General features: G+C 37.4%; 2 protein-coding genes across 11 annotated transcripts in view; one reads left to right on the plus strand and one right to left on the minus strand.

Annotated features, from left to right (window-relative positions):
- SERAC1 (serine active site containing 1) overlaps positions 1–22,859 on the minus strand; it is a 228,164-nt gene that overhangs the window by 143,820 nt on the left and 61,485 nt on the right. For 2 of the 8 annotated variants that reach the window (XM_077149373.1, XM_077149375.1), the window contains exon 1: positions 866–1,037. The exons of the other annotated variants lie outside the window; for them this stretch is intronic. The gene's annotated coding sequence lies outside the window, so the exon portion shown is untranslated. Of the gene's footprint in view, positions 1–865; positions 1,038–22,859 lie in introns of those variants that run through there. 8 annotated transcript variants of the gene reach the window in all.
- GTF2H5 (general transcription factor IIH subunit 5) lies at positions 1,034–20,969 on the plus strand. 3 transcript variants are annotated; one of them, XM_077149377.1, is made up of 3 exons: positions 1,034–1,145; positions 1,927–1,994; positions 20,505–20,969. In XM_077149377.1, exons 2-3 carry the CDS (start codon positions 1,960–1,962, stop codon positions 20,683–20,685), a joined length of 216 nt encoding a protein of 71 aa, XP_077005492.1. In that variant the 5' UTR covers positions 1,034–1,145; positions 1,927–1,959; the 3' UTR covers positions 20,686–20,969. The 3 variants fall into 3 exon arrangements, with proteins under 3 accessions (XP_077005492.1, XP_077005495.1, XP_077005494.1); XM_077149380.1 differs by having other exon boundaries at positions 1,087–1,139; XM_077149379.1 differs by having other exon boundaries at positions 1,136–1,249.

Here is a 22,859-nt window from a genome sequence, read left to right on the forward strand (position 1 = left end):
GGTTTTAAATCTAGATCATCCAGAGAAATTCAAGTTTTTTCAAATGAGAATGAGAGATAAGAACTAGTTCAATTTACGAGGCCGAATTTAGAGTGCTCACAGTACATTAAAGTGCAGGTACTGCACTTTACCAGCTACTGGAGCTCAATAGTGGCTGTTCAACGTGATGGAACTAATGAGATGGTCAAGAAAGAGAATGTAGACCAGAAAAGGAAAAAGCAGATTTTAAAGAGAGCAAGCAATGACATGGAAACCAACAGGAGGAAAAAGATTTGAGGGAGAGAAAGAAAAAGAAAACCTAGGAAAAGCTAGGTTCCTAAAAGATCTCATGCGCTTAACTAGGGGAAGTATAATTTAACCTAAGGCAGAAAGCAAGAACCTCGTATCTCACTTTGTTAAAAAAAAAAAAAAAAAAAATTAAAGAGCTCAGACTACAGATCAGAATTCGGAGAAGGGATTAATTTTAGAACCTTTTGGCGTCTTTCACCTCAAAATTACCGTTACCCAGGTTTGGACACCTCACAACATTAAAGCTATTCAATCACTGGGGTCAGAGCGTGAACAAGAGGCTGTCGTACGGAAGACTGAGATTTGAATGATTAAATTGTCTCCTCTTTGTCAACATGTCTTCCTGACTACAGAGCCCAGGCTTATGCTACTGGCAGGTGCTCTACTCTGGGGGAGAAAAGAGATGAGCAGCTAGTGAGAGAGAAGAGCCAGGCTTCCAAGGTCCGGAGAGAGACGCTCGCGCCTTGCGGCCGATGTCCGCGGTCAGTCCAGACCTGCGCCTGGGGTTCGGGTCCGAACCCTGCCTTCCCACGCCCGCCAGGACCGCTCCCACAAGCCCAGCCCCAACCCCTCCTACCTGCACAGCGCAGACTCTGCCCGCCCCCAACCGTTCACTCCGGCACCCAGTCGCTGGGGTGAGGAGGGAAGGCGCGGAGCCCACCCTCTCCGCCACTGGGAGCCAGCACCCTCCTCCCAAGTAGCGCGAGGCACGTGATCCCACCCCCGCAGACCGGGCCGGGTATTCGCTCCGCCTCCCGCCGGCGCGCTCCACCCTCAAGAGCGTGGTGACGTGCACGTTGCTCACACAGTCGTACTCCGTCTGCGACGCCGAGGCTCGGCTGCGTCTGTAGGTGGAGGTGCGTACTGGGCCTTGGAGTAAATGGGTAGAGTGGGGTACGTGGGAAACGATGGGATCCGAAAACTGAAGAGAGTTGGGGAAAGCCACATATCTGCTCTCCAGGTACTGGGTTAGTAGCCAGGGTCCCCACCCGCTCTGGGTCTTTCCTGACAAGTTCGGGTGGCCGTTTTTGTAGGCTTTGTTGCAGTATCATAGATTTATTTTGGAGCATGCATTGCTCCGCGCCCAGATGAAAAAGTGCGAGGGTTTAGTGGGCGTACGCTGTTGATTTCCTTCAAATGCAAATCCTTGAGGGACGTAGTTTGGTGAAAGACCTAGCTTGTACATTTTTGCCCTTTTTTTTTTTTTTGGCTGGAGCTGCTGCTTAATCTCATCGCCAGCTGTGAAATGAGATTCTTGGGCTTACTATATAGTTTTTAAGGCCCATTTCAAAACTACCATTCTGTGATTCCTGCCTCCCAGGATCTTAGCTGTTATACTTCTGGGTGGGAAAGTAAATCTCTCCAGTAATGGATATGTTTTAAACCTGGGTTGGACACACTGGTGTGGAGTTAAACATGTTGCTTTCATTATGATTAATTGACATTGGGTAAAATAATATAAAGAGACTCGTTTTAATCTTGTTAAAAATTCAGAATCTCAATCTGTTTCTTAATGTTGGCACTTTTATCTTTCATGGACTTAAATATTATATATTGACATTTAATATTTGAAATGAGGGAAATCTCAAAGTATAGCAACTGATGTTCTTTAATTTTGTCATCTCTCCCTTTTATTAGCATTCTTGAAGTCATTGCATCTGAGTGGGAAAAATGGTCAACGTCTTGAAAGGAGTGCTTATAGAATGGTTAGTAGTTTTGATACTTTGTGAGTTTTAAAATCTACATACTGAATTTGATTTATATGTATTCGTCTAAAATCCTATCCATTTTTTTCTTTTAATATCAATGAAATAAAATCTTTTCCTACTTCCTCAACTTTTGTTTTCTTACTTACATAACAAATGGGCAGTTTTTGTTGCTAAATTCATTCCTGGTGCCACATTCCAATGTCTCTGTTAAATTAATATAATTGGGATTATTTTCAACAGTTTATATAATCCAAGGCATCTTTATTTGTTAGATTAGCACTCTTTGGAGAAACAGGCCTTGTAAACCCCTCAAATCATCAGATTGAATAGAATTTTAGGGACCGCAGTAGTTCAGGAATTCGCCTAAATCTTCACTATTTCAAACTGCCATCTTAAAAAAAAGAAAGGAAGAAAGAAAAACAACAGAACCAGTTGAAGAAAGTTTTTTGAATGCCTTTATACAAATCCCAGAGGAGAAACTAGAAACCGTAATGGGCTGAATTCCGCAAAGTAATCTAACACAGGGCTTAGTTTTAACACAGGTTCACCTAGTCTTAATCCCTGAACTGCTGGATCAGTCTGGCTCTGTCTCCACTTGCCAGTTTGGCCACCAGGAATTCTGTCTCATCTGGGAACACTGCCTTGTGGACCCTCCCATTGTTTCAAATACTATTTACTGTGCTTTGTGCCCCTAAAATGATATAATCTCATGCTTAGCTAAATCACCTCTCTGAAGTGAGCAATAACATTGTGCAATTCAAGGAACTCCAGATAAATAGTTTGCTATCTTGGGAGCTTAGATTTTTGTCTATTTGGTTGGAAGGTCAGAATGATAAAAGTGAGACTGGCGAGATTGGCAGAGCCAAATCATGAAAAAGAAAAAAAAAAAAGCCTGGTATTCCATGCCTTTAAATCTCTTAAGTGTTTAAAACCCAAGAGTTAACCTGATTAGATTTCCTGCCTTGTGGAGAATAGATTAGAGAAGTGATCAGCTAGAGTCAAGGATATCAGTAAGGATAAGCTATTGCAGTCTCTCAGATAACAAATGGCAGTGGCCTGAGCTAAAATGATGCTTGTCTAAACCTTAAGTAGATTCCTCCTTCAGCCATTTATGTGGCTAACCCACAACTTTTCCCACGTCAAGAAATTGATAGAGGAAAAAGCTATGTTGGTTATATATCAGCAGCTATGAGGTTAGTAAAACTCAGAAACAATTAAATGGCCTCATTTTTCCTGATTTACAGGGCTTTTTGGCATATTTCATACATTCAACAAATATCTGTTGAGTACCAACAAATATTTGAGGCCCATCCTAATCCAATTTGGTGTAATTTTAACTAATATCCATTTTGCTAAACACTGCTTTTTGACTGGAGAGTTTAACACATTTACTAAATCCTGATAAAGCAGGATTTAGTCTCTCATTTTGCTTTTTGGTTTGTATGTTTTATAACATTCTTGTTCCTCAGTTTTTCTACTGGGAGTTCATTGATTTTTTTTGTAAGTGCGGTGTGTTAATTTGCAAGGGCTGCTGCAGCAAATATCACAAATTGATTGGATTAAACAGTAGTAATTTGATTTAATTTAATTTTCAAGGCTGTTAAATCCAACATCAAGATATTGCCAGGCCATGCTTTCTCCTGGAGGCTGGTGGTTTCAGTGGTAGCTTGCTGGTAGTCTTGGCATTCCCTGGCACGTAGGTGCATTTCCACTTCTATCACATGACAATCTCTCGGTCCTCTGGTTTCTATTCACTGACTTCATCCAAATTTCCTCTTCTTCTTAGGGCCTAATTAAGGCTCACTCTGATCCAGATTGGCTTTATCCAGCTAGTATCTTCAAAGGTCCTCTTTACAACTGAGTTCACACCCACAGGACTGGCGTTAGGACTTGAACATGTCTTTGTGGGGCACATGATCCAGTCTACCATGAATTATTATAATGAAGTATGGAGTAGATACCAGATTGAAGTACTTGGAAAAGAGAAAGGGAGATGAGGAAGGTATGATAGCGAGCAGAGGCATAGAGAAAAGAGTGGGTGGCTGCAAAAGGATATAGTAAGAGGCTTAGGTTCTTGTTATTTGTGCTGATTTAATGTGGGAGAATAGATGTTTGTTGATGAGGATAAACTACTACAGAGAAGAGAGATGTTCACTTGAGATTGCAAAGGGCATGGGATTCAGAGTGCAGTAGAGGGATTGATAGGAGGTAGAGTGCTTCTTCCAACCTAAACCTGTTAACAGGAGCAATTTGGGGGTGCTAAGAGAATTCCTGTCCAAATCCTTCTCTTTCCTGAATGCAATGATAAAGAATTGATCAGCTGAGAGTGATGAGGATGGAAGTTTTATAGTTCAATAATGTCTTGCCTGAGGATATTTATGTCACGGTTGCAAAGCTAGCAGCAAAATACAAACTATAATTTCAGGGAAAAAAAGATAGAAAAGTATCTAAGTAGAACATGGTATTTTATCTCATGTAGTAGGACTACATGCACATTTTTTCTTCTTGCTTTCTGTTCTTTCAAATCTTCTATAATGACTGCATATTGCTTTTATTAGAAAAGTGTTAATAACTTTTTAAATTCCTTTCCTGTAATTTAGAGGAATAGAAAACTAAATGCAAGAATTTAACTTGCAAATATTTCTTTTTAGCAGAAACATTTTTTTTTAACAAGAAGAAACCTTGAATTTAGAGAATAAGTGTTTTAAGGTTAAGGTCTTAAGACTATTTAAAAGGAAAAAACCTAGTCCTTTTAGAATGCTTGCTCTTGATATCAGAAGAATGTTTCTGAGTCACCTGACATTCAATAAAAATATATTCATTCCAGAATGAATTTGATTTCTGTTAGGATTAATATGCTGTGTCTGTATATAAGCTTCTTCTAATCCCTATTTAGTAGTATAGGTTGAAACTTAATTAGGTTATCTCCATGAATATGACTCAATCAGGTGTGGCTACTAAACTTGATTAGGTGTTTAATACCTAATACATCTACATCCATTCTATGTGGGTCTAGATTAGTTTACTGGAATCCTATAAAAGAAGAAGTGTTTTGGAGAAAGCTTCAGAATGCTGCAGAATGACAAAATAGAGAGTTCCTTTTAAGGGCAACGGGAGAACAAGGAGATTCTGAAAGAGCAGAGAACACCGCAGAACCATGAAGCAGAGAGTGCACCAGCCAAGACTTTTGGAGATAAAGAAGGAAAACACCTCCCGGGGAGCTAGAGAGGAAGCTAGCAGATGATGTCGTGTTCACCCTGTGCCTTTCCAGATGAGAGAGAAACCCTGACCATGTTCGCTATGTGCCCTTCCAGCTGAGAGAGATGCTGAACGTCATCAGCCTTCTTGAACCAAGGTATCTTTCCCTGGATACCTTAGATTGGACATTTGTATAGACTTGCTTTACTTGGGACATTTTCTCAGCCTTAGAACTGTAAACTAGCAACTTATTAAATTCCCCGTTTTAAAAGCCATTCCGTTTCTGGTATATTGCATTCCGGCAGCTAGCGAACTAGAACATACATTCATAAGAGATATGGATCTGTTAAGTGTTCTCTTCTTGTGGCATTTTTATCCAGCTTTGATCCGAGGATGATGTTGGCCTCAAACTAGGGTTCCCATCTCTTCAGTTTTTTGGAAGAGTTAGAGCAGAATTGGAATTAATTCTTCTTGGAATATGTTCTAGTTTGCTAGCTGTAGAATGCAATATACCAGAAATGGAACAACTTTTAAAAGGGGAATTTATTAAGTTACAAGTTTATAGTTCTAAGGCCATGAAAATATCCCAGTTAAAGCAAGTCTATAATTTAAGGCACCAACAAGAGGTTACCTTCACTCAAGAAAGGCCGATGAAGTTCAGGGTTTTCCTCTCAGCTGGAAAGACACATGGCAAACATGGCGAGTCTGCCAGCTTTCTCTCCAGGCTTCTTGTTTCATGTAACTCCCTTGGGGGTGTTTTCCTTCTTCATCTCCAAAGGTCTCTGGTTGTGTGGGTTCTCTTGGTTCTTGTGGTTCTGTCATGAATCTCCAGCTTTTCCCAAAATGCTTCCTCTTTTCAAGGATTCAAGTAAACTTATCAAGACCCACCTGGAATGGGTGGAGTCACATCTCCATGTAATCAAGGTTAATACCCACAATTGGGTGAGTCACATCTCTGTGAATATAATCCAATCAAGTTTCCAACCTATAAAGATAAAAAGAAATGACTGCTTCCAAGAAATGGATCAGGATTAAAACATGGCTTTACTATGGCACTTAATCCTTTCAAACTAACACAGAATGTTTGGTAGGATTTCACTGTGAAGCCACCTAGTCCTAGACTTTGGTTTATTGGGAGATTTTTTGATGACTTATTTTTTACTCTTATTTTTGATCTCTTTACTAATGATTAGTTTGTTGAGATCTTTTATTTCTTCTTGAATCAATGTAGGTAGTTTGTGTGTTTCTAAGAATTTGTTCATTTCATCTAAATTATCCAGTTTATCAGTATAGTTATTCATAGTATCCTCCTATCGTCCTTTTCATTTTAGCAGGGTTGATGGTAATGCCCCCCCTTTCATTACTGACTTTCATTGTTTGTATCCTCTCTTTTTTCTTTGTTAGAAGCTAAAAGTTGTTGGTGTTATTGATCTTTTTAAAGAACCAACTTTTGGTTTTGTTGATTTTATCTGCAGTTTTTTTGTTTTCTGTTTCATTTATCTCTGCTCCAATCTTTTGTTATTTCCTTCCTTATACTTGCTTTAGGTTTAATTTGCTCTTCTTTTTCTAGTTCTTCCAGTTTTGTGGTTAGAGCTTTGATTTGAAGTTTTTCTTCTTTTTTAATGTAAGCATTTAGGGATATAAATTTCCTTCTCAGTGCAATCTTTGTGGAATCCCATAAGTTTTAGTCTATTGTATTTTCATTTTCATTCACCTCAGGATATTTCCTGATTTCACTTCTGATTTGCTCATTAGCATACTAGTTGTTTAAGAGTATGTTGTTTAATTTCCACATATTTATGAATTTTCCATTTCTCCCTCTTGTAATTGATTTCAGATTTCATTCCATTGTGATCAGATAATATACATGATATTATTTCAGTTTATTTATTTATTGAGATTTGTTTTGTGGACCAACATTTGGTCTATCCTGGAGAGTGATTCATGACCACTTGAGAAGAATGTGTTTTCTGTTTTCCTTGCATGCAGTGTTCTATATATGTTTGTTAGGTCTAGTTGGTTTAGTGCATTTAAGTCCTTTACTTCTTTATTGATCTTCTGACTATATCCATTATTGATATCTTATCCACTATAAGTTCTATCCATTATTGAGAGTGGTGTAGTAAAGTCTCTTACTGTTAATATAGAACTTGTCAGTTTCTCCATTCTAATCTGTCAGTATTTGCTTCATATGTTTTGGGACTCTGCTTTAGGTATGTATATATTTATATGGTTACATCTTCCTGATGCATTGTCCCTTTTCTTGGTGTATAATGACCATCTTTGTCCTTTGCAATGGTTTTTGACTTAAAGTCTATTTTATCTGATGTTAGTATAGCCATGCCAGCTCTCATTTGGTTACTACTTGCATGGTATATATTTTTTCACCCTTTTACCCCAGGCTACTTGGATATTTGACTTGGATGTAGTTGGGTCATGGTTTGTTTTGTTTTGTTTTTCTAATGTTTTTTTTATTGTGAAATATAACATATGTACAAAACAATAAATTTCCAAGTATATCTTAACAAGTAGTTATAGAACAGATTTTAAAGTTTGTAATGGGTCACAGTTCCATGATTTTTTGTTTTTTCTTCTAGTGGCTCCAAGACACTGGAGACCAACAGAAATATCCATATAATGTTTCAGCAGTCATATTCATTTGTTAAAGCCTATCTTCTCTGTTATACTCCTTCTTCTCTCTTTTTTTTGTGAAAATAACATATACAAAAAAGTAACAAGTTTCAAAGTACATTGCAATAATTAGTTGTAGAACAGATTTCAGAGTTTGGTATGGGTTACAGTTCCACAATTTTAGGTTTTTACTTCTAGCTGCTCTAAGGTACTGGAGACTAAAAGAAATATCAGTATAGTGATTCAGCACTTACACTTATTTGTTAATTTGAACGTCTTTGTATAACTCCATCATCACCTTTGATCTTTTCCCCACTCTTTTTTTTTTTTTTTTACTTTTTTTATTGTATAGTATAATATATATACAAAGCAAAGAAATAAAAGAAGCAATAATTTTCAAAGCATTCTTCAAAAAGTGGTTACAGGATAGATCTCAGAATTTGTCCCAGGGCTACCATATGATCCTCTCGAATTTTTCCTTCTAGCTGCTCCAGAATATAGGAGGCTAGAGGGCTTAAAAACTTTTTTTATCATCACAATTTACTTTTTTTTTCTTCTTTTTTTGGTGAACAATAACATATATACAAAAAAGCTCTAAATTTCAAAGCATAGCACCACAATTAGTTGTAGAACATATTTCAGATTTTGACATGAGCTACAATTTCACAATTTTAGGTTTTTACTTCTAGCTGCTCTAAAATACTAGAGACTAAAAGAGATATCAATTTAATGATTCAGCATTCACATTTATTTGTTGAGTCCTATCTTCTCTGTATTATTCCACCATCACCTTTAATCTTTCCAGGTCATGTTTTTTTAACCCACTGTGCCAGTCTCAGCCTTTTGACTAGAGAGTTTGATCCATTAGCATTTGAAGTCACTACTGGTAATACAGGACTTTCTTCTGCCATTTTGCTGTTTAGCCTTTGTAAGTCTTATACCTTTTTTATCCCTTACTTCAATTAAAGCCTACTATTAGATTTATTTGCTTTTTTTGTGTAGCGCCATATGAGTGCCTTCTCACTTCTGTCTGGATATATTTTTCATCTATTTTCCTTGTGGTTACCACGGGGTTAAAATTTAACATCCTAACATATAACAATCATATATGGTTTCATAACTTTACCTCCATAGCTCTAGATGGCTGTACCTTTACTCCCATAGCTCTAAATGGCTGGAGGAAAAAATTGCAAGCATACGAACTGATCTTACTTGAAATTCATGGCTATTAAAGTCATATGGACCCTTTAATGCTAGCCATTAGACCTGCTATATTTCCCTAGTCCATTCATTCTCCCACTTTCCTAGAAAAGTTGTCATATTTCATTAAATCTCATGAAGATAAAATCTACCAATATTTTATGTACCTCTTAGAAAATCACTCCCATTTATACTGTAACATGCCATTAATTATAAGACTCATCCCAGTTCCAGAGATGTTAAAATGTGAGGGGAAAAATGTGGTGCTTACAATGGATGAAATATATTTCATACCTTCATCTTCTCTTACTGCAGGCAACTTCCTTGTTCTCACTTTCAGCTGTTTCACTGAGAAACTTCCACAGTGGAAGAATAGAACTTCCACAAGTCTTTACCATTTCGACCTGTGCCCATATAATCTACTTTTCACCAGTTACTATGGATGACCTGTCCATTTCCCTATCTAAAGGTAATCTCTCCACTTGTGAACTGGACCCCTTGTCCACGTGTTGATTTAAGGAAACCTTTTTAGCAGTTTTCCTCTTTCTCCCTGCTTTATCAGTTTTTCTCTTCTCACTTGGTCCTCTTGCTCAGCATACTAACATGCTATAATTTCCCCCTCTGGGAAGGAAAAACCTCTTTGATTCCCACATCTCTTTCTGGTTTCCAGTTTATTTTTCTGCTCTTCTTTATAGCAAATTTCTCAAAAGACTTTCTGTATTCACTTTCTCTAATTTATTTCCTCCTATTCTCTGTTAAACACACTCTTTTCAGGCTTTTTCAACCTCTGACTTCACTGAAACTGCTCAAGGTCTTATCGCTTTCTAAATCCAATGGTCCAATTCTCACTCCTTATCTTACTGTACCTATTAGTGGCATTTCACAAAGTTGATCATTCCCTCTTCCTGAAATCCTTTGTTCACTTAAATTTCAGGACTCTACAGAGTTTCTTCCTATCTTAGTGATTCCTTTTTCTCTCCCTGAGTTTTTAGTGTTGAAGTGTCCAGGGTTCCATCCCTGCACTCTTCTCCTTACTTCTGTTCATTCCCTTGATAGCTTAATATAATGCCTTGGATTGATGACTGAAGTTTAGTCTTCACCCTGGACCTCAGTGCTAAACTTCAGAATTGTATATCCACCTACCTATTCATCTTTATTTTGGTATCTATTTGGCATCTCAAATATAACATGCCTAAAAACATACTCTTTTTTTTTTTACATGGGCAGGCACCGGCAATCGAACCTGCGTCCTCGGGCATGGCAGGCAAGCATTCTTGCCTGCTGAGCCACTGTGGCCCTCTTTTTTTTTTTTTTAATGACAACTAAGTAGAACTTTTTCTTTTCTATTTTTTCAATAAAACAAAGCAAAATTCCTCATTGGTCCTTTCTGGCCATACTACTAATTACCAGAAAAAAAAAAAAAAAAGGCTTGCAACTTAAAGGGCTTGGCAATGCAAATGAGCTCATCAGTACTTCAGATTATTATTTTTTTTAATTTTAAAAAATTTATTTGATTTATTAAATGTACCAACATACAGTCTTACCATATGATCATTCCATTCTACGTATAATCAGTAATTCACATCATCCATAGTTGTATATTCATCATCATGATCATTTCTTAGAACATTTGCATCAATTCAGAAAAAGAAATAAAAAGAAAACAGAAAAAAATTCATATATACCATACCCCTTACCCCTCCCTTTCATTGATCACTAGCATTTCAATCTAATAAGTTTATTTTAACATTTGTTCCCCCTATTATTTATTTATTTGTAATCCATATTTTACTCATCTGTCCATAAGGTAGATAAAAGAAGCATCAGATACCAGGTTTTCACAATCACACAGTCACATTGTGAAAGCTATATCATTATACAATCATCTTTAAGAAACATGCCTACTGGAACACAGCTCTGCATTTTCAGGCAAGTACTTCAGATTTTTAGAAGCAGCTGTCTGATTTACGCATTTATAAATTTTTTGTGCCTAACCTTTAGTCATTCAGAAAGGTAGGTAAATTTTCCTCCTAAAATTTGTAAAACTAAATGCTTGATTTTACTTTCAAAATTGTTCTTTCTCATTGTTAAAAACCCATTTGATTCTAATAGGTTACCTTCAATATAGGAAAAGTATTTTGTGCCCATCAGATGTAAAAAGAATGTTTAACGTTTTACAATAAGAAACTCAAAATTGTCAAAAAAAAAATTGTTCTTTTTGCATTCCTCCTTATTTCAATAAAAGGCAACTCCATCTTCAGACCAGAAATCTTCCTCCGTCATTCCTCCCTTTCAAAGCTTGTATCTAGATTTAGTAAATCATGCTGCCTTTACATTAAACATACATCCAGAATTCAGCCACTTATCATCTCCATTGTTACCACCTGTAGTAGTCATGCTTCTCTAGGGAAACAGAACCAAGAGAAGACATCTGTAAATATGAGTCTCCATAAACAGTGTCTTACACAACCATGGGGATGCACAAGTCCAAACTCTACATGGCAGGGCACAAACCAGCAACTCCAATGAAGGTGTTTGATGAATTCCTTTCAAGAAGCTGGCTGGCTGAAGTAAAGAGGGAGGTCAGAAAAGACCTCAGCAGCTCAGAGCCCAGAGCTGACACAGACCCAGACATTTGAAGATGCAGAAAGAAAATGCCCACGGGAAGCTGTTTGAACTCAAGAAACTGAGAGGGAAGTTGGAGGAAAGCTAGCTGCCCTTCCTCCAAAGAACTGTAAATTTGTAACTAAATCCTCTTTATAAAAGCCAGTCCATTTCTGGTGTATTGCATTCCAGCAGCATTGGCAAATAAAATGCCACCTATATCTAAAACATTCTCTCAGGCCTGGATTACTGCAACAGCCTCCTAACTGGTCTCTGTGTTTCCACCCTTCCCTCTCCACTGCCCTCTCTCTCTGCCAGTCTTTTCTCAACCCAGCAACCAGTACAACCTTTATATTTAAAATTTAAGTCAGCCATATGTTAAATCATGTCACTCAGATTAAAAACCAGTGCATCTAAAATCTTCCAAGGCCCTTTGTGATCTGGACAAGTTCATGACTGTTTGACCTGGCATCCTACTTCACCCTTTTGTCTCTCCCTCTAGCCATGCTGTCCTTTCTCTTTGATCTGCCTAGACTGCTTTTCCCTAAATTAATCCAAGAGGCTTGCTCACTCATTTCTTCTGGTCTATTTATTCAAATGTTATCTTCTCAGTCAGGCCACTTCTGACCTTCCTATTTAAAACTGCAAGATCTGTCATCTGTGCTATTTCTTATCCTATTTCTCTGGCATTTTGTTGTTTTTTGTTGTTGTTTCTTATAACACTTAAGAATATAAGCTCCGGCAATTTCCCGAGCAGCCGCAGCTGCGGCGGTCCGAGCTAATCCCTCCCTCCTTCCCGGGCCGGCTGAGAGTCTCGGAGAGGCAAGCTTCCCAGCCAAGGCGGCCGGTGCCACAATTTTACGGGCAGCTTCGAGTCTCGGCTTCGAGTCCGCGGCTACGAGCCTCGGATCAGAGGGCTATCCAAAGTCTGGGCTGGCTAGTCTGACTGCGAGACTCGGCTGCGGTGAGACCCCCGAGCGGCGCGCGATTTCCCGAACAGCCGCAGTTGCGGCGGTCCGAGCTACTCCCTCCCTCCTTCCTGGGCCGGCTGAGAGTATCAGAGAAGCAAGTTTCCCAAGCTGAGGCAGGCGGCGCCCCTCTTTTGCGGGCGGCTTCGAGTCTCGGCTTTGAGTACGCGGCTACGAATCTCGGATCAGAGGGCTATCCAAAGTCTGGGCTGGCTAGTCTGACTGCAAGACTCAGCTGCGGTGAGACCCCCAAGCGGCGCGTGATTTCTCGATCAGCGGCAGCTGCGGCGGTCCGAGCTACTCCCTCCCTCCTTCCCGGGCCGGCTGAGAGTCTCGGAGAGGCAAGTTTCCCAAGCCGAGGCGGCCGGCGCCCCTCTTTTGCGGGCGGCTTCGAGTCCGCGGCTACAAGTCTCGGATCGGAGGGCTATTCAAGCCGCGGTGGCCCCCCCCCCCGGCGGGAGGCTTCCTGGTCCGGTGGGGAATCCCCCAGGCCCGCTGCGGCCCGCAACCAGCCACAGGGTCCCCTCAAGCCGCGGCAGCTGACGCCCCCACTACGCGCGGCCCCTGAACCAATGGAAAGAATTGGATCCGAAATCCCCAGGCCGCGGAGATCGGTGACTGGGGGAGACCCATTCCAAACACTTGAGACAAACGTGTGCACGTGCGCCACCTACTGGGCAAGATAAGAAAAACAGATCACAGAGATTTCACAGAAAAATCTTACAACCTTGCTGGGTCCGACACCCAGAGAAATCTGAATAAATGCCCAGATGCCAGCAGCAGAAGATAACTGTCCACGCTCAAAAGATTGAGAATATGGCCCAGTCAAAGGAACAAACCAATAGCTCAAATGAGATACAAGAGCTGAGACAACTAATGCTGAATATATGAACAGAAATGGAAAACCTCTTCAAAAATGAAATCGATAAATTGAGGGAGGACATGAAGAGGACATGGGCTGAACATAAAGAAGAAATAGAAAAACTGAAAAAACAAATCGCAGAACTTATGGAAGTGAAGGATAAAGTAGCAAAGATGGAAAAAATAATGGATACCTACAATGATAGATTTAAAGAGACAGAAGATAGAATTAGTGATTTGGAGGATGGAACATCTGAATTCCAAAAAGAAACAGAAACTATCGGGAAAAGAATGGAAAAATTTGAACAGGGTATCAGGGAACTCAAGGACAATATGAAGCGCACAAATATACGTGTTGTGGGTGTCCCAGAAGGAGAAGAGAAGGGAAAAGGAGGAGAAAAACTAATGGAAGAAATTATCACTGGAAATTTCCGAACTCTTATGAAAGACCTAAAATTACAGATCCAAGAAGTGCAGCGCACCCCAAAGAGATTAGACCCAAATAGGCGTTCTCCAAGACACTTACTAGTTAGAATGTCAGAGGTCAAAGAGAAAGAGAGGATCTTGAAAGCAGCAAGAGAAAAACAATCCATCACATACAAGGGAAACCCAATAAGACTATGTGTAGATTTCTCAGCAGAAACCATGGAAGCTAGAAGACAGTGGGATGATATATTTAAAATACTAAAAGAGAAAAACTGCCAACCAAGACTCCTATATCCAGCAAAAGTGTCCTTCAAAAATGAGGGAGAAATTAAAACATGCTCAGACAAAAAGTCACTGAGAGAATTTGTGACCAAGAGACCAGCTCTGCAAGAAATACTAAAGGGAGCACTAGAGTCAGATACAAAAAGACCGAAGAGAGAGGTATGGAGAAGAGTGTAGAAAGAAGGAAAATCAGATATGATATATATAATACAAAAGGCAAAATGTTAGAGGAAAATATTATCCAAACAGTAATAACACTAAAAGTTAATGGACTGAATTCCCCAATCAAAAGACATAGATTGGCAGAATGGATTAAAAAACAGGATCCTTCTATATGCTGTCACAGGAAACACACCTTAGACCCAAAGATAAACATAGGTTGAAAGTGAAAGGTTGGGAAAAGATATTTCATGCAAATAACAACCAGAAAATAGCAGGAGTGGCTATACTAATATCCAACAAATTAGACTTCAAATGTAAAACAGTTAAAAGAGACAAAGAAGGACACTATATACTAATAAAAGGAACAATTAGAGAAGAAGACATAACAATCATAAATATTTACGCACCGAACCAGAATGCCCCAAAATATGTGAGGAATACACTGCAAACACTGAAAAGGGAAATAGACTCATATACCATAATAGTTGGAGACTTCAACTCACAACTCTCATCAATGGACAGAACATCTAGACAGAGAATCAACAAAGAAATAGAGAATCTGAATATTACTATAAATGAGCTAGACTTAATAGACATTTATAGGACATTACATCCCACAACAGCAGGATACACCTTTTTCTCAAGTGCTCATGGATCATTCTCAAAGATAGACCATGTGCTGGGTCACAAAGCAAGTCTTAACAAATTTAAAAAGATTGAAATCATACACAACACTTTCTCGGACCATAAAGGAATGATGTTGGAAATCAATAATAGGCAGAGTGCCAGAAAATTCACAAATACGTGGAGGCTCAACAACACACTCCTAAACAACAAGTGGGTCAAAGAAGAAATTGCTAGAGAAATTAGCAAATACCTCGAGGTGAATGAAAACGAAAACACAACATATCAAAACTTATGGGACGCAGCAAAGGCAGTGCTAAGAGGGAAATTTATTGCCCTAAATGCCTATATTAGAAAAGAAGAAAAGGCAAAAATTCAGGAATTAACGGTCTACTTGGAAGAACTGGAGAAAGAACAGCAAACTAATCGCAAAGCAAGCAAAAGGAAAGAAATAACAAAGATTAGAGCAGAAATAAATGAAATTGAAAACACGAAAACAATAGAGAAAATCAATAAGACCAGAAGTTGGTTCTATGAGAAAATCAATAAGATTGATGGGCCCTTAGCAAGATTGACAAAAAGAAGAAGAGAGAGGATGCAAATAAATAAGATCAGAAATGGAAGAGGAGACATAACCACTGACCTCACAGAAATAAAGGAGGTAATAACAGGATACTATGAACAACTTTACGCTAATAAATACAACAATGTAGAGGAAATGGACGGGTTCCTGGAAAGACATGAACAACCAACTTTGACTCAAGAAGACATAGATGACCTCAACAAACCAATCACAAGTAAAGAAATTGAATCAGTCATTCAAAAGCTTCCTAAAAAGAAAAGTCCAGGACCAGACAGCTTAACATGTGAATTCTATCAAACATTCCAGAAAGAATTAGTACCAACTCTCCTCAAACTCTTCAAAAAAATCGAAGCGGAGGGAAAACTACCTAATACATTCTATGAAGCCAACATTACCCTCATACCAAAACCAGGCAAAGATATTACAAAAAAAGAAAACTACAGACCAATCTCTCTAATGAATATAGATGCAAAAATCCTCAATAAAATTCTAGCAAATCATATCCAACAACACATTAAAAGAATTATTCATCATGACCAAGTAGGATTCTTCCCAGGTATGCAAGGATGGTTCAACATAAGAAAATCAATTAATGTAATACACCATATCAACAAATCAAAGCAGAAAATCACATGATCATCTCAATTGATGCAGAGAAGGCATTTGACAAGATTCAACATCCTTTCCTGTTGAAAACACTTCAAAGGATAGGAATACAAGGGAACTTCCTTAAAATGATAGAGGGAATATGTGAAAAACCCACAGCTAATATCATCCTCAATGGGGAAAAATTGAAAACTTTCCCCCTAAGATCAGGAACAAGACAAGGATGTCCACTATCACCACTATTATTCAACATTGTGTTGGAGGTTCTAGCCAGAGCAATTAGACAAGAAAAAGAAATACAAGGCATCAAAATTGGAAAGGAAGAAGTAAAACTATCACTGTTTGCAGACGATATGATACTATACGTCGAAAACCCGGAAAAATCCACAACAAAACTACTAGAGCTAATAAATGAGTACAGCAAAGTAGCAGGTTACAAGATCAACATTCAAAAATCTGTAGCATTTCTATACACTAGCAATGAACAAGCGGAGGGGGAAATCAAGAAACGAATCCCATTTACAATTGCAACTAAAAGAATAAAATACCTAGGAATAAATTTAACTAAAGAGACAAAAAACCTATATAAAGAAAACTACAAAAAACTGCTAAAAGAAATCACAGAAGACCTAAACAGATGGAAGGGCATACCGTGTTCATGGATTGGAAGACTAAATATAGTTAAGATGTCAATCCTACCTAAATTGATTTACAGATTCAATGCAATACCAATCAAAATCCCAACAACTTATTTTTCAGAAATAGAAAAACCAATAAGCAAATTTATTTGGAATGGCAGGGTGCCCCGAATTGCTAAAAACATCTTGAGAAAAAAAAACGAAGCTGAAGGTCTCACGCTGCCGGACTTTAAGGCATATTATGAATCCACAGTGGACAAAACAGCATGGTATTGGCATAAAGATAGATATATCGACCAATGGAATCGAATAGAGTGCTCAGATATAGACCCTCTCATCTATGGACATTTGATCTTTGATAAGGCAGTCAAGCCAACTCACCTGGGACAGAACAGTCTCTTCAATAAATGGTGCCTAGAGAACTGGATATCCATATGCAAAAGAATGAAAGAAGACCCATATCTCACACCCTACACAAAAGTTAACTCAAAATGGATCAAAGATCTAAACATTAGGTCTAAGACCATAGAACAGTTAGAGGAAAATGTAGGGAGATATCTTATGAATCTTACAATTGGAGGCGGTTTTATGGACCTTACACCTAAAGCAAGAGCACTGAAGAAGGAAATAAATAAATGGGAACTCCTCAAAATTAAACACTTTTGTGCATCAAAGAACTTCATCAAGAAAGTAGAAATACAGCCTACACAATGGGAAGCAATATTTGGAAACGACATAATCAGATAAAGGTCTAGTATCCAGAATTTATAAAAAGATTGTTCAACTCAACAACAAAAAGATAGCCAACCCAATTACAAAATGGGAAAAAGACTTGAATAGACACCTCTTAGAGGAGGAAATACAAATGGCCAAAAGACACATGAAGAGATGCTCAATGTCCCTGGCCATTAGAGAAATGCAAATCAAAACCACAATGAGATACCATCTCACACCCACCAGAATGGCCACTATCAACAAAACAGAAAATGACAAGTGCTGGAGAGGATGCGGTGAAAGAGGCACACTTATCCACTGTTGGTGGGAATATCAAATGGTCCAACCACTGTGGAATGCAGTTTGGTGGTTCCTCAAAAAGCTGAATATAGAATTGCCATACGACCCAGCAATACCATTGCTGGGAATCTACTCAAAGGAATTAAGGGCAAAAACTCAAACGGACATTTGCCTACCAATGTTTATAGCAGCGTTATTTACAATTTCAAAGAGATGGAAACAGCCAAAATGTCCATCAACAGACGAGTGGCTAAACAAACTGTGGTATATACATACGATGGAATATTATGCAGCTTTAAGGCAGAATAAACTTATGAAGCATGTAATAACATGGATGGACCTAGAGAACATTATGCTGAGTGAGTCTAGCCAAAAACTAAAAGACAAATACTGTATGGTCCCAATGATGTGAATCGACACTCGAGAATAAACTTGGAATATGTCATTGGTAACAGAGTTCAGCAGGAGTTAGAAACAGGGTAAGATAATGGGTAATTGGAGCTGATGGAATACAGACGGTGCAATAGGACTAGATACAAAAACTCAAAAATGGACAGCACAATAATACCTAATTGTAAAGTAATCATGTTAAAATACTGAATGAAGCTGCATCCGAGCTATAGGTTTTTGTTTTGTGTTGTTTTGTTTTGTTTTGTTTTGTTCTTATTATTATTACTTTTATTTTTTTTCTCTATATTAACATTCTATATCTTTTTCGGTTATATTGCTAGTTCTTCTAAGCCGATGCAAATGTACTAAGAAACGATGATCATGCATCTATGTGATGATGTTAAGAATTACTGATTGCATATGTAGAATGGTATGATTTCTAAAAAAAAAAAAAAAAAAAAAAGGTCAGCACAATACTGCCTAATTGTAATGTAATTATGTTGGAACGCTGAATGAAGCTGCATCTGAGCTATAGTTTTTTTTTTTTTTCTCATATATTTTTGTACTTTTTGTTTTCTCTCTGTGTTATCACTTTATTTCCTTTTCTGTTGTCTTGCTATTTCTTTCTCTAAATCGATGCATATGTACTGAGAAATGATGACCATACACCTATGTGATGATATTAAGAATTACTGATTGCATATGTAGAATGGAATGATTTCTAAATGTTGTGTTAGTTAATTTTTTTTAACTAATAAAAAAATTAAAAAAATATATATATATAAGCTCTATAACAGTAAGGACTCCTAACTATTGTTTGTTCACTGCTGAATCCTCAGGATCCAAATAGTCCTGGCATATAATAGGTTCATAATAAGTACCTATTGAGTGAGTTAATAAAACTTGAAATCAGTTCTACACATTAGAATAGTCATTCTAATACTGCTATCATAAAATTGAGCTAAATTTTGCTGTACCTGAATGTATAAATGTAATTAACCTGTTTCAAACCTAGTGTAAGATAATGTACTAGAAACTTAATTTAGAATCTGTGATAGTTCTGACATAGACCCACGTATTTGTTTACATCATTATAACAGCATAGTAAATAATAAAACCATTTCAGTGTTATTTGTTGAAATTAGTTAAGAAAATGATCTCTTTGGTTGCTTGATTTCATTTAATAGTAAAGTTAATATTTTGTTTGATTTTATTTCACTGTTAATGTATTGTTAATCACCCTGTAGGGATTTTTATTTTGCAGTTCTTTGTTAGCTTCATTTATACCTGTGTTTGTACTTAACACTTATTTTTATTGTTTTCAGTAAATTATACTGACCTCTTCTGGATTAAAATTTTATCTTTATAATTGATGTTGATATTTCTCAAGAAACAAAAAAAAACCTGTAAGATTCGATTTTCTCGAAAAATTAAATCTGTATACTACAAGATATTTTTATATTCATCTTTTGCTAAAACACATTATTGTATATTAGATCAAAAGAGAGTCCGTTGTGATTTGGGATCTTTACGAAAAATTTACAAAAATTTCTGTAAATTTGTGCTGCCTACCAAAAAATTGTATGCTTCTTTCCCTCATAAGGATATAGTCAAAACCAAAAATATATAGAATTAAATTTGGATCTCTTCTTTGAACTCAGTATTCTTAAAGAGGTAATGTTAGATTTTCTTCAACGATTCTGAATAATAGTTCAGACTAATTATAAGAAAGGAAAAATGTTTGAGGATCTATTACAAACCAGGCCCTCTCTTTGGCCTTTATCTCCTTTAATTTCCATAACAGTTCTGTTAATGTAGGCTAACTGTTATAGTTGAGAATAGAGGCTCTGGGCGATTAAGTAACATTAGTGAAAGTTACAAAACTAGGTGAATTCAGATTGGGCTCTTGCGATATACCCTATTTTATTAAATTGACTATTTAACTGGTTTTGTGGTTAATTTGTCACTGACGAGATAATGAATAGCTATTGTTTTCATAAATGGGCAAGTAAGGAAATTCATTTTTAAAATCAATTAAGGAAGCTGTGATTTTTAGGCCCTATTAAAAGGCAAAGCTTTGAACATTATTTTTTCACTTGTCAGTTACTTTTTTTTTAATCTTTTCATTTCTTGAAAATTCACACTAACAGTTCTAAAAGGAAGCCCTAGCTAAAATTTGTGAAACTTGAGGCGGAGAGGAAGAGGAATTGATAGCAGCTCAAAACTTTGTAAATTTTCCTAAAAATTTTGTATGCCCAAATTTAATTGTTCATGGTATAATTTGACAAGGCATTTTATAATCATGTGTTTATTTCCACAGCGATCCTGCCATGAAGCAGTTCCTGCTGTATTTGGATGAGTCCAATGCCCTAGGGAAGAAATTCATCATTCAAGACATTGATGACACTCACGTCTTTGTAATCGCTGAGTTAGTTAATGTCCTTCAGGAGCGAGTAGGTGAATTAATGGACCAAAATGCCTTTTCCCTTACCCAGAAGTGAAAACATTAGATATTGACCACTTAGGAATTATGAAAAACAAATATGAAACAGACTGTCACCATTTGGTATCTTATGTGACTGATTACACCTAGAGAATTGCTTAAGAGCATGCTACTGTGGTGTCATTTGTTCTGGGAAAAAAAAGCCCCTGAGCCAACTTTGTTGTTTTGTTTAAGTACATGTACTCTGAAGTTAAAAAAAGGGGGGGTGGGGGGTGTGCTTAAACAGTGTCTGTAATTTGGCTTTTATTACCATTTATTAAAATATAAACAATGTTTTTCATACTTTTAATATCAATTTAATACATTAAGAATATAATGAAATATGCTTCTAAATTATTATTATTTCTTAGGTATTTATTTTGCTTGTTCCTGTTAAAAACTGTGGGTTTTTGCAGTGGCGGGGTGGGGAAGCAAGGGGTATTTTGTTTCAGTTAGAAACTTCACAGTGTTTTGATAAATATTCCAAGGAAGGGCCTTTGGTAGCATTTTATCATGTAAATAATATTTCCATACCAGCTAACTGTATTGGTAAAGAAGATGGGGAAGAGAAGTCTGAAGCAATGTAAACTATAGTTCGCATTTCCCTCCAAATACAATTTTTAAAAAGATCAGAGGGGTAGAAACAACCACACAGGAAAGCTACATTCTGCTTCACATCTTTAATTTTTCCCTATTCAAACTTTGTTGGTCAAACTTCCAATCAGGGCAAGCATTCTTTCATTAAGAAATCATTTTACTTGTCTCTTGTTGTTTAAAAATCCCTATTTAAATATATTTTAAAAAGAAAAGTAGAACCAGAAGGAAGCAAAGACATCCATAGGGAAGCAATATATTAGGTTAAATACATTGTGTATAATAATTCTGTGATTGATAAGAGGCACAAACAATAACACTGATAAAGGTTTTGTCTCCCTTCTTGAAGTTAGTACAGTGGGATGAATTCTGGTAATGGAAGTTTTCCTGGAGAAAAGAGTACTTCCATGGCATCTGGAATCATTTAGAACCTATTTACCTGCCTGCTTATGATATGTTTATTCAAAGCACCAGTGTACCATTTTCACTCACTTATACATGCATTACTGAAGCAGGGAATTATTATAGTTAGGTGTGTTTATCATGATTCTTATATAACTTGATCTATACAATTTTTTTTAATTAGAGAAGTTGTGGGTTTAGAGAAAAGTCGTGTAAAAAATAGAACATTTCTACATACCCCTCTATTATTGAGACTTTGCAATTGTATCTTTGCTATGATTGATACAATAATATTACATTGTTATTGTTAACTATAGTCTGTAGTTTGCATTAGTTGTCTTTTTCCTCCATATACCACCTATACTGGTTTGAAACTGTTATGTACCCCAGAAGAGCCATGTTCTTTCAATCCTGATTCAGGATTGTAGGGTGGGACCTGTTGATTAGGTTGTTTCCATGGTGATGTGGCCCCACCCATATAAGGTGGGTCTTAATTAGTTTGCTGGAGTTCTTAAAAGAGCTGACACTGGGAAACATTTTAGAGAAAGCTTAGACACGGACATTGGAAATGCAGAAGCCCCAGAAGATGCCAGGAGCCAAGAGAGTCAACAGAAGCCAGACAGGAAACAGATCCCAGCAGACATCACCATGTACCTTTCCATGATATATATGCTAAGCTAAAAGATGAAACCCAGAGTTTTGCCCCAGCACAGCTAAGTCAGGACCCATAGCCACCTGAAGAGAAAGCCAGTGGAATCAAAGCTGGAAGCAATGGAATTGGGACCAACGACCAGCAGGTGTCAGCCACATATCTTCCCATGCCACAGACATTGGCCTTTCTTCAAAGTCAGGGTATCATTTCTGGATGCCTTACTTTGGACATTTTTAAAGCCTCAGAACTGCCAACCTGTATCTTATTCACTCCCCGTTATAAAAGCCTATTCATGTCTGGTATTTTGCATTCCAGCAGCTTTAGCAAACTAAAACACCACCCTCATATTAACACCTTGTAATAGGGACATACGTTTGTTCTAGTTCATGTAAGAACATTTTTACATTTGTGCAGTTAATCATAGTCATCATCCACAACAGGGTTCACTGCATTATACAGTTGCATGTTTTATCCTGTTAGGCTGTACACAACCCTAAACTTCCCCCTTTAACCATAATCATACCCATAACTCAGCACTGTTAGTT

Source organism: Tamandua tetradactyla, chromosome 2 (genome assembly GCF_023851605.1).
Source record: "Tamandua tetradactyla isolate mTamTet1 chromosome 2, mTamTet1.pri, whole genome shotgun sequence".
NCBI classification, from domain to species: domain Eukaryota; kingdom Metazoa; phylum Chordata; class Mammalia; order Pilosa; family Myrmecophagidae; genus Tamandua; species Tamandua tetradactyla.

Excerpts from the sequence above, each read along its gene's own strand:
- GTF2H5 (XM_077149377.1), top strand. The coding sequence starts at position 1,960 with ATGGTCAACGTCTTGAAAGGAGTGCTTATAGAATG. Across the intron at positions 1,995-20,504 it reads AAAGGAGTGCTTATAGAATG|CGATCCTGCCATGAAGCAGT; the intron begins GTTAGTAGTTTT and ends TTATTTCCACAG.